Genomic DNA, 12,680 nt, shown 5'->3' with positions numbered 1-12,680 from the left:
TTTTTTGCAAATGGAAAAGTTAATTCCATATATTATGAACCGTTATATAGTTATCCCTAGTATGAGAGAATAATTTATTCATGAATGAACACAATTCAGGCAAAATATACAACCCCTTATGTTTTCGAGTGGTAATATTTATCAAGGAGCTTCTCAGTATACTCTCCAAAAGTAAGAGCACCACTAGATGATATCAGCTGAAAGGGAAAAAAAAAAAAAAAAGAGAAGAAGAAATTAAATAAATGACCACAATATTAATAAGTCATCTTGAATCCAAATCGCATAAGAAAATAGTCCACCCAACTGATGATAGTGCTTTTATAGTAACTATAAAGTCATATAATCAAGGAAGTGGCATCTGGACAAACAGGTAATTAGTTATCTCATGGTGAACTCAAATCAAAGCATGCCTCAAATCTTTTCATCAGAGGTTAAGCAAAATCTAGGTAACCCCGCCCAAAATTATACCAAGTTGACTGACACCCAAAGATTGAGACTAGCAATTACTTTCTATGTTCCAGGAATCTGATTTAGGAAATTTGAGATTCTAGCAATTAATTTCTAATTTCCAGGAACAGGATTTAGGAAATTAGATCAGAGGCAAGCACATGATAATTTGATACTGAAATATATTCTATCAGGGTCAAAATTCAATCATGAGTTAAGATTAGGGTCAATTTGCAGTTATCCATATTCTAGTTAAATATTACTAAAATAGTCCATACAGAACCTTTTATGCTGCAGGAATGGTATCAAAAACCTAGTAAAAAAAATTTGATGGCTGAAGTAAAAGTTAGCCAAGTCCCTGAGATAGTAATGAAAGTCTGAAACAATACTGAGCAATGGGCACATCTTAAATTAATCACCAAATATATTTGATGCTGCACAAATTCTCAAAGGGTATTTGAGAATCAATCAACAAGAATACAATATATAGAAATCAGCGCCAAGCATGGATAGACAACCTAGAAACCAGTACTTAGGATTGCCTGTAATTGGCATAAAGGCATCAGAAAATCCCAATAGAAATCTTATTTATCATAAACTTGTCCATTTTTTTTAATGAAGTAGTTTTTCTTAATACAATTTTTCTTACCTATCAAAAAAAAAAAAAGAAAAAAAAAAATTTGTCCCCCTTGGAGCGCAATAGAACACTCATATAGAATACTCAGACATAACTCTAATCCTAACTGACTTTAGGCCAAAGCTCAATTATTGAATTACGGAAACAACATTAACACTAGGAAATTAAAAAAAATAAAAATTAATAACCTAATTAACTAAGAAAACCTAAAATAAAAATCCAAGGGAACATTATTAAAAATACAATCGACTTCTAAAATTAAATAAAACTAATTAAAATAAAATGAACTTTATGCTCCTTGCATTAATATCCTTATTATATACTATTTTCATCTATGTTATTTCATGATATAAAACTTCAGGACAAAACTAATTTCTATTAAATTCTTCAATTCCTACCTAGATAATCATCAACTGGTAACTGCCAATAGATTTTTTTACACACCCTGAAGTCTCTAACCCTAGATGCCAATTATTAAGGGATTAGTATTGAAAATACATACCTCTTTATGAATATGCACCTCCTCAGGAAAATTAAGACTTTCATCCCTACAAAACAAGATTTAACATGATTCACATATTTTGGTCAGGGTTCAATAATTGTGGCATAAGTCAGGTTAGTCAATTTTTTTGATTTATTAATAAATATACCAGTCTGGTTGCATGAATAATGCAAATGTTGATCGGTCGATACCAGAAGCCTTCTGTCCTTTAGGTGCCTAATAGCAATAATTGACAAGACATATTTTTATTGGACAATTTGACAAAAGGAATTAAACAGAAACAATAAACAGGACATTTTCCACAACTTCAACATAATTGTGCATTGGTCTAAAAGAATGGTGCAAGATATTTGGTCCTCAAACCTAATGAACACAACATGTAACTGAATTCAGCTCCACGCCATGCTAATCACCACCTATTATTGTATCCAAACTCCTACACCTATGGTAGAAAATGGTTCTGCTATTATCTCTCTCTCTATATATATATACATATAAAACCGAAATCTCTGAAACTCTCACAATTTTCTACGTCAGCACAATATTTAAATAAAATTATCATTTTATTTAAATAAAATTATTTTTGTTTAGTCCCAACTTAAAAAGGAGTAACACTTTATCTCTCTAACAAGTCCAACTTAAACTCAAACTCATCATTATCATTTTTTTTAAACAAAATTATTTTTGTTTAATCAAAACTTAATAAGGAGTGAAACTCTATCTCTCTAACAAGTCCAATTTAAACTCAAACTCAAACGTTGATAATTTATTTCCAAATTTACGAGGTTAATCATGAACACTATAAAAGAAATGCAAATCCCAATTTTTATTTTATGGATTTTCATGTATTTTTTTAAAAATAATTCTCATACATGAACCACCAAACTCTCTTTAACCGTTTTTTACAAGATAAAAAAGCTTGCAATAATTGAAATTATTCTTTAAAATGTAACCCATCTTTTTCTTATATTTCTCTATTGTTTAGTCATATATATATATATATATATATTTTCAATAATTTTTAAGCAGTGAATCATCTAATTTTTTAATATTTTTTGGTCTTTCAGAAGTTTTCATATCTGAATTTTTGAGTTATATTTTTGCAGCATATAAAATTGTCTAACAAATTTTTTGTAAGCCATTGCACGTTCAAGCAATGCCTTCTTCATCAAATTGTAACACAAATTAAAGTCATACAAGAGCAAATCATGCAATGGTGTAGTTTCTTAATCAATTTAAGATTTTATAAAATTATTTTAGTCAACCTCACAAATAGGTAAGTTCCCGTGCATAGCATGAGTTAGCGACTAGTTTCAAGTAAACTGGAAACTTGTTCAAGTTAAAGAAGCAACCATGCTCCACCAACAGTATGATAGGACCACCCTCCTTATATTGATGTGTACAATATCAACAGAAACCAGACACAAGCAAGAGAGCTGTGCATTACGCAGACATACGTACATCAATACATCATCATGATAACATTTTACTATCATATTTAGAGAAATGAGAGAACCTCAAAGTACAGGAAGGAAATAGAAAATTTTCATGATTTTCTTTCAAAAGTGATTCAACAAATCCCATTTTCATGTCTCAGATTCCACAAAAATAACACCGTTTTGCATATTTGGAGTTGTTACATTTAGACTCAATTTCTGAAGCTTAAAAGTTTGGAAAAATATAGAAGCATACAGTAAGATATACACCAGCATGTGCATGTACATACTCATGTATATAACTAAGTTATACTGAAATCTTTCCAACACATACGATAATGCAATGACAGAAAGTACCTGAACACAATGAGGTGTTGCACAAAGATAACCTCTTGAAAGTATTTCAGTAGTTTCACCAATTTGGTATGCTATGTCATCTTCTCCAAATACAGCCTAATACATAAAAAGAACCCAAGTTACTATAAATAACCATATCCATATCCAGTCCTATAAAGCATAATAGTTGTAAGTTATTCAAGTTTCCACGCTTATGAAGCATTCATCATCTAGTGGTAATACATATAAGGCAAAGTTAAAAATTTCAGATTCAAGCAGAGAAAGGTAAGGAAAAAGAAGTTTAATGAACCATCCTGAAAAGAGTTCTCACTGAATTTGATTACTCCCAAACTGCACAAACTCACTATATGCTGTATGTTAGGCAGATTTCATGGTTGAATGAAGAGAATTTATCTCAATTTTGCTTTTGTGATTCATTATGGGGCATTTTCTCTATTTTCTGATGCATTTTATCTTCTCCACATTCATATGCTTTTAAAGTCAAGTCTCTTCATCCTTGCCTCAAGGTCAATGGAGGAGCAACATTTGAAAATGAAATATAACTTATGTTGATTGTGCACTCCAGCTCATGTTTTCATCACTTTTTTAACTCCTTACGGTTCTTTGTATTCCAAATCACTTCAGGATAACAGGTTTCTTGAGACCTAGGGAATTTCTGATGCAGGACATATAGGAGAATAGAGATTAAAGAGTAACAAAAGGATAAACAGCACAAATTTAAGCTTCACCACCTAGAATCTGCTTGCAAACCTTAGGCATCACCACCAAACAAAATAGGAGGTCATTCTCTACTCATAAAATCCTTGTTCAAAATCATACTAATTTCACCATTACAAGAGCCCTAGTTTTATAGGGTTCAGGGATTACATAAATAGGGAAATGCTGAGGCAAAATTGCCACAGATCGATCTTGCTTTGAAAAACAATTCAACAATTTCAGCTAAGCATACATGCACCATCCACGCATGCTTCCAAATTAAAATCAATAATAAATACTCTTTTGACTTTGGTGCTCCTTGCATCAATTTCACTCTGAAATGTCTAAACTATCCACATTATCTACACAGAAATTTTCAAGTTGTACTAAGTGGCTTCACTGCCTATGTTTCATGTATTTGTTCAGAATGTATGTTTTCGTTATAGCACTCAATGACATTTTATGATGCACTGATACTTTAAGAAAATTTTAACCAATTTACCCTAAATTTCTACATCTTTGAAAGATCAAGTGAAGATACATGCCATCCAGCGATATTGATCAGTATAATTTCAAATAAAAGGAAAGCTACAACTCCTAGAATAAATGTAATAGAAATTTGAAACAAGCAATGATAAACATTTGTCATCATTGGTTGTCTCTTGCATTACTGGAATTTCATACTTTGACAATTTGGTCAGTTCGTGTTTTAATATAAAGTCCGGCAGCACTACCAGGGCAAGGTAATTCTACACCATCTTTCATAAACATGCCACAGGTCAGACCTACATATTAAATTGAAGCAGAAATTAGACATAATGAAAGAATAACTACTCTAGTATAGGTGTTCTAAGAAAATAATATCTTTTATGCCATCAATATAATGAAGAGATTTTATTATTATGTTCATGTTAAACAAACATATTGGAAACAGGAGAGATGTAGTACAAATGCACTACACAATTATATGTCTTGTGCAAATAACAAATTAATGAGCAGTGCAGCTCATAAGCCACAGTAAGAAAGAAATGATTTAAGTGGATGACCAGAAAATCAATCACCTGTCAGTGAAGCATGGTCTGTATGCCACCCGCACCAGGATGAAATGGAGTCACCATCTTGGGTACAATTACTGCAAGTTGAAGCAAAAACCAACTATTCTATCTTAGAAACACATTTTAACAATTCCCACCATTTATAAGTAAATTTTTTTAACAGATATTATCAAGCACTATTTATTATATATTAAAAAAAAAAGCCATGCCTAGTGTATTATAATTTTTTTTCAGTATAAGATTTATGTCCAAAAGGACCAAAACTAGATCTGAAAGTCGTCTTTGGGGTTATTTTATTTTTTATTATTTAAAAAAAAAAAAAAAAAAACTATGGAACTAACACTAATTCTAAATATGCATTATTTTCCATCCAATTGCCCAAATATGATTGCTGTCTCATCAACTCAACATTAAGCCCACAAAAAAAAGAAAAAAAAATTAGTCTTATACTTGGAATTTCCTGAGCGAGATTGAAACCAAAAACTCCATCATATAGCTGAATATGAATCACTTAAAAGACCCATAAAACTTAAAGGAGCTAGAGAAAAAAAATAACAGCTAAGTGAACAACAATTTAGAAGGAAAGTTTTCGCTAATTACATGACCAATTTCTTAGGCCAAATGTTAGCCTTTCACTACCTTCAATGATCTTGCCCGTCAAGATATTGACATTCACTTCAACATATGCACAGTATGCACTATCACATTATAGTTTTTTTTTTTTTTTTTTGGTATCTCAGTTTAAGAACTTCACAAAACTAAGATACCATACGCGGGCCCTGCTGTAGTATCTTGCTAGAGCTTCCACCAGAAAGAAGCGCATGCTAATTTCTAGAAGATGTGTACATTACACAGTTTATAAGAAATTGTACAGCCGGGAGATAACTTAAGGAAGTTTGAGTATATGTATTTCCTAATTTCAAACATGTTAATTTCTTTATCCTTCTTGATGTAGCCACATAATTGATCAAAATGCTAACAAGCCTGACAGAAAATGGTGACTACAAAATTATAAGGATCTCTTTGGCCCATTAAGTTAACCTGCTATGTTTGGGGGGGGGGGGGGGGGGAATAGATGAGAAAGATTAAATAAAATCACCTCTCTTGTGCTGGAAAATAATAAAGCAGACGCCCTTTATGGCACCGAGAACGAAGAAGTATCTTTTCAAGGCCTTCATCCTCATGCATATTCACCCCTTTAGATACTAATCAAGTATCATAAAAAATTGAACAGGTCACTATAGATCACACCACTTTATACAGAACAACCACCACATATTATAGTTCAAAATAGTTTAACTGGAGAGGAAAAAAAAAAAAAGGCAAGAGCAACAAGAAAGCTACAGTTGGCAATGTGCTTGGGTAGCGCTGAATGATGTTTCAAGTCAGTGCCTAGCATGGCCAAAAAATAACTTTCTGTTTATGTGTAGAAAAGCATACCGTATCGGTCGCAGTGATATGCCAGAATCAACCCAACATCAAAGATCAGCTTTCCAAGAGCTTTGAAGGCTACAAATGAAGATAGATGATTATCAATCATATAATCATGCAATATTCAGGGAAACTAAGAGTTTACAAAAACCATGCATCATGAATCACTACCTCAACCTATGATGATCTGCCAAAGGATCAATAAGTGCATAAAACACATTAACTTTCTAAAACAGAGAGAAGATATAAAAACAAGTAAAACAAGAAAGAAGAAAACATGCACGTGAAATAAAAAATAGTTGCAAACTGTTTATTCATAAAGTTTAGCATGGATAAACATTAAAAATATGAATTTTTATGAGAAACCTTTTTAGAGTGACACCTTCAGGGACCAGTATCTTCTACAAACACCAGCTTTTACTTAGTCAAATAAAAAAGTAGTACTCAATAAGAACATGCATGAATTTTAACACAAGGAAAACCATAAACTGACTACTCCAGAAAAACCAGTGGACAAAGCATGGACAATATTACAATGATTTACTAACAAATATATGACTGAGGACAATATATGACAGTCTTTTGGTGCCAAAATGACTCAGATGGTTGTAGCATCATGATAATGCATATTGTATCATTAGGTGGATAAGTGCCTACTTGTGGGCAACATTAGCTCGCAACAACTGTAGTTCAGAGGATCCTCAAAAGTTTTACATTTACGTATCATATGAATTGTCAAACAACATCAGAAAATACAACCACCAGTCCACCATACATGCAGAATAATTTTGAAGAAAACTGACGTGGGTGGTTTAATATGTGGCTTTCATGTGGGGCTCAATAACTCAGGAGTGAGTATTTCACAACTTCTTTTTGCTGATGACACTGTCTTATTTTGCAATTTTTTCAAGGAACAATTGTTTTACATTAGGATGGCTCTGAGATGTTTCCAAGCAATTACTGGATTGAAGTTTAATGTGGGGAAAAGTGAAATTGTTCCTATTAGGGAGGTGAGTAATTTGAATGATTTAGCTAGTATTCTTCCTTGCAGGGTGGGTCATTTGCCAATGAAATATTTGGGTTTGCCTTCGGGTGCTTCATTTAAGGAAACTTCTATTTGGAATCCCATTTTGGAGAAGATGGAAGAGAAAGTTTTGGGTTGGAAGCAACCCCATTTATCAAAGGGAGGTAGGCTCACTTTGTTGAAGATTACTTTGTCAAGCCTTCCAATCTATTTATTGTTGTTTACCATCCCTAAATCTGTGGTTGATAGATTGGAAAGAATTCAGAGGAATTTCTTGTGGGGGACTTCAAAGAAGGGTTTTAAATACCCCTTGATGGCATGGGACAAGGTTTGTTCACCCATTGAGGTGGGTGGTTTGGGGGTTAGGAAGATTGTGTATTTTAATCAAGCATTGCTAGCAAAATGGTTATGGAGGTCTAGGCATGAAATATTTCTTTTACGGCAGAGGGTTATTGCCACCAAATATGGGGAGGACAGGGGGGTGGAGTACTAAAGTCAGTAGAAGGGATCATGGGTGTGGCTTATGGTGTAGTATAAGAGCAGGTTGGAATAGATTTTCTTAACATTTGGCTTTTGGAGTTGGAGATGGTAACCGTGTTCATTTTTAGTATGAATGGTGATCTAGGAATACTCCTCTTAAATTCCTTTACCTTGATCTTTTTGAGTGCTTAGGTGATAAGGAAGCTTTTATCTTTGATATTTTGGGCCACCAAGTGGATGGGGATCATAGGAGTTGGAACTCGAGATTTCATGGAGATTTTCATCATTGGGAATTAGAGGCAGTATTCTATTTTCTTGATCATATTTATTCTCGGGTTTCAAGGGGTGAGGGGAGTGATAAGTTGCATTGGTGTTTGAAAGAAAGTGGCAAGTTTGATACTTGGTCTTTTTACTAGGAGATTCGGGGTGCCGCTAATTTCTCATTTCCTTGGAATGGTATTTGGACTATTAAAGTTCCTAAAAGAATTGTGTTCTTTATGTGGACAGCAACTCTAGGTCAAATCCTTAGTTGGATAATCTTATGAGGGGATTGCCATTAGTGAATTGGTGTTGTATGTGTCGAAGTAATGGGGAATTAGTGGATCATCTTTTACTTTATTGTGATGTTGTCCATGCTTTGTGGGTGGATATTTTTTATATATCTAGGATTCATTGGGTCATGCCAAGTTCTATTGTGACTTTATTGGTTTATTGGAGGAATTGGTTTGGGAAGCATGGCTCGGATATTTGGAACATGGCAACGGGTTGTTTGATGTGGATTGTTTGGAAAGAGAGGAATCATTGTTTGTTTAAGGACACCGAAATCTCCTTGGATCAATTAAAATCGGGTGCCAGCACACTCTTTTTGATAGGTCAAGGTGTTGGGGGTTCTTCTAATTGTTTGTCCACTCTTGAGTTCCTAGTTTCTCTTAGACCAGTCACTTCATATTCTTGTATTGTGTTTTTCTTTGTTCCCTTGTGTTCATCATCGTAAACTCAAAGTTTATATTTTTCTCTGATTAGTATAATTGCACTGCTTACCTATCAAAAAAACTTTAGCATCACAATTGCAAAGAAAAAAAATATCATTGAGCACATACCCACTTCAAGTTCTGGCAACGCACTATCAGGCCATATATTTGACCCACAGTATGATGGATACCTACAAGACAGATTGTGGGTGAAAATCTGGGCAGATAGATAACCATGTTTTTTATACTCAATGTTTAAGCATGCAAACAGATCTAGAATGGAGTACAAATAATGAAACATAATCTTAGCTGCTTTTACCTTTGGATCAGAGATGCCTCCGTAGTAGGCCTATCTAATATTGGATTTGCATAAAAAGAGCCTTTCAACAAATCTGCACAAAAAAAAAATATACATATACATAAATTACACAAATAAAACTAACAATTAAAAGGATCAAAAGGTCGGAGAAATGTGACACATAATTAGAGCATATATGCCATATACTGAATCTCATTTACATACTTCATTCACAGATAAATATAAACTTCTTATAGTGTTCTGTAATTTAAGATGTAGTCAGTTTTACCAGGCTTCCCAGATTCAAGCTTCTCTTTCCCATGGCTCCATCCAAAGTTGTACCTACAAGTGGATGATGAGTAATAGGAGAATGTTTCTCATGCATCCTCTCTCCCACAGCCATGTGGGGCCCACACTGTGAGCGAGAGGATGCATATATCAGATGCATACGATAATTATTAGAGTAAAAGGAATGAAACATGGTAACCAAAGTAACAAAATAAATTAGCTGTAGAAGTAAAAAAATTCTTATTGTAATTCTTAATTCAAGAATAATACACATCTGCAGATAGTATCCCTAAGAAAAGTGTTTAATATTATAACAGTGTTACTTACAACTATCAGGACCTCAGTTGGGATGTTTGAAAAATGTAAGTAACCATGATAAATTCTAGAATCAATAAAATCAATTAATGAGAATGAGAACAATCTTTATATTTGTAGAGTAGCCAGAAAATTTACATTTTAAAAGTAACAGGTTAAAATAACCTCTTTGTCTACGCGTAGAATTACCACAGAGTGACAGTAGCAACTATATTTATTTTCAAACCAACCAAATTTAAGCCGCTGAGCAGAAAGGATTTGATAGGAAACAAAGAGTAGAAGTGAAATTTTGGAGTTAAGAAGACTTAAGAAGCAAAATATGTTACCTGCTATGAGGATCTTCAAGTTCCTTCTTTACCTCTTCTGGCAGGCTGGCCAATCTGAGAAAAGATAAAGAAAAATCCTATCACCAATGCAGTAAAATATAGTTTCAAATGTATTTATAATCACTCATATTTAAGAGCACCCAAAATGAACAGAATATCTTGAAGCTTATACCTGGGTGAAAGACGTAAAAGATTCCGACGCAATGAAGGAAACCCTGGAACCTACAGGGAAATAAAGGTTAAACTCAAACACACAATCAAAATAATACTAAAAACTATGCAGTCTTAAATTCTATATAGAATAATCTAGCACTTAATGCATAGGTTCAAGATACACAGTTTTAGGGGAACAAATAAGAGATCCAGCACGAGCTTAACACTATAATATAAATCATAATTGGAGCAACTTCTGATTGCTAAGACAAAGAGAATTGTAGCAATTGTGTAATTGAAAACATAAAACAACAGCCAGACATTTTTCCAGATAGCTGAAAGCTTTCACCATAACCCAAGGGTCAGATACTATAGATTTATATATATGTGGCCTAGTTCATAATGGCATTATAGTTGGACTAGTAGAGTGTAAAATTTTCAACCAAAAAAAAAAAAGCAGAAAATAGGTCCATCCATGGTAATAATTAAGACCAAACCTACTGTTCCAATGTAATTGTCCAAAGTCCAAGCTTAGACTTGCAGAAAAAGTTTAGTCATACAATGTAACTGTTCCAATGAAAAAGCTTAGCTTAGACTTGCAGACCAAACCTACTGTTCCAATGAACTAATAGTAATGTAATGCCGAGAATAATAAAAAGTTTTTCATTGGATCACAAAGCCAAATATATTAGTCATACATTGCAATAGCAAATGACACAATGTCGTAGAAGTTCTCCAATTAATAAGGACAATCATATATGCTTTAATTTCTCATTTCATTGTTCATCTCATTTTAATTAAGTCCAAAGAAGACACCCATCTTATGTTCTCCAACCTTTGTAATGAGACACGCACTTATGAAAACGGATGAACATCTCCATTTCAACAAAGCTATCTCAAAATCATGTATAGAATTATAAGTAATTACACTTTAAGTTGATCCCTAAAGGCAACTTTCAAACTAGCACACAACTAGCTAATTTTGAACCAAATTTCCAATCACATTAGGATGTCAATTCCTATAAAGCAATGCACTATATAAAAAGTGTTTTCCACTAACTATGTGACCCCCCCTTCTTCCCCAAAAAAAAAAATTCCATTGCACGTAAAATAGACGATCAAACGAACATGTTTGTCCCTCCAAAACAACACACTATAATTGATTGTGTCTCGAACACCATGATAAACAGTACACTACAACTGCGTATAAAAAAGAGAAAAACAAGATATTAACATAAGCAAAGCAACTTAAATGCGAAACCATTCATTTCTTACATCAGTAATCGATAGAATTCCGAGCCCGCTGGGGCCGAAACCTTCTTCAATCTTCAACGACAAGTCAGCCCTCTTGTTCTGTAAAAAAAAAAAAAAAAAAATCAATTGCAAAAGTTCTTTCAATTACACCATTTAAAACAAACACACATGTATATGCAGAAATGAAAGAGAACAATTTAAATCCCTCTTTAAGACATGACTAAAAGGTCAATTCAAACAAGTCTTGTTTGGCTAAATTAGCATGAGAGTTTGATTACTATTATTATTTATTTTGAATAACAAAGAGCAAGAGGTATTAAGTTAAGGCATGAGCACTATTTTTGGTTGGTTTATAGTTTATACAGTGAGGGAGCCAAACAGTGCCCAAGAGAGAATACATACATACCTTAAGCTCTGTGTATGATATGGTGACAGTTTTGAGAGTAGGGAAGGGGGTTTGGGAAGAGCACGACATTTCCAGACACGTAATCTGGCGGGAAAAGTGGCGATTGGACGGTGACGGAGAATGAAAACCGGCGGGAACCAGGTGGTTCTTATAGAGGAGGGAGCTTGAGAGGTGGGAACTCATGTCATGTGCTTGACTGTCACAATTTTAAACAAAACGCAAAAAGGTTTTAAAAAGCTACTTGGAAATATTTTTATTTTAATTATTTAAATAGCATTAAATTGGTAACTATTTATTTTGATCTCCCACCGGATGTGGTGGTGAATTTGCTCGCTCTTGACAGGGCAGCAACTTCTTGTAACAGACTAATTTCTGTTGTTGGTTAGTGTTTTAATATATTATCCCTTTAACCCAAAAAAAAAAAAAAACTATTAGTAATTTTAGTATACTACTACTTATCAATATAATTCGTAATTAGTTGTGAGTTTCAACTAGCTTAATTGGCCTATCATTAGGAGCTGACGTCATATGTTAAAACTCTCTAATATATATATATATAATAATTGGTTATAATTCTCAACCTATTATAATCAATAATAAGGAG

At 33.3% G+C, this 12,680-nt stretch overlaps 1 protein-coding gene across 1 annotated transcript; it reads right to left on the bottom strand.

Moving 5' to 3' along the window:
- LOC115976974 lies at positions 1–12,294 on the bottom strand. Its single transcript, XM_031098575.1, has 15 exons — positions 12,077–12,294; positions 11,692–11,769; positions 10,436–10,485; positions 10,264–10,317; positions 9,624–9,676; positions 9,356–9,428; positions 9,166–9,227; positions 6,571–6,639; positions 6,230–6,335; positions 5,137–5,207; positions 4,760–4,860; positions 3,380–3,475; positions 1,735–1,802; positions 1,587–1,632; positions 1–197 (listed from the first exon to the last, which is right to left on the bottom strand). The coding sequence occupies exons 1-15, from the start codon at positions 12,257–12,259 to the stop codon at positions 117–119; spliced, it is 1,191 nt and encodes a 396-aa protein (XP_030954435.1). The 5' UTR covers positions 12,260–12,294; the 3' UTR covers positions 1–116.
- Positions 12,295–12,680: the final 386 nt, after the last annotated feature.

Source organism: Quercus lobata, chromosome 2 (assembly GCF_001633185.2).
Source record: "Quercus lobata isolate SW786 chromosome 2, ValleyOak3.0 Primary Assembly, whole genome shotgun sequence".
NCBI lineage: Eukaryota > Viridiplantae > Streptophyta > Magnoliopsida > Fagales > Fagaceae > Quercus > Quercus lobata.
The sequence above is the reverse complement of the archived record's forward strand: the minus strand, read 5'-3'. Positions and strand labels throughout refer to the sequence as shown.

Coding starts and splice junctions, on each gene's coding strand:
- LOC115976974 (XM_031098575.1), bottom strand. CDS start 12,259: ATGAGTTCCCACCTCTCAAGCTCCCTCCTCTATAAGAACCACCTGGTT. Junction 9,429..9,623: donor GCTTGAATCTGGGAAGCCTG/GTAAAACTGACT, acceptor TTTTTTGTGCAG/ATTTGTTGAAAGGCTCTTTT. Junction 1,633..1,734: donor TTATTCATGCAACCAGACTG/GTATATTTATTA, acceptor CTTGTTTTGTAG/GGATGAAAGTCTTAATTTTC.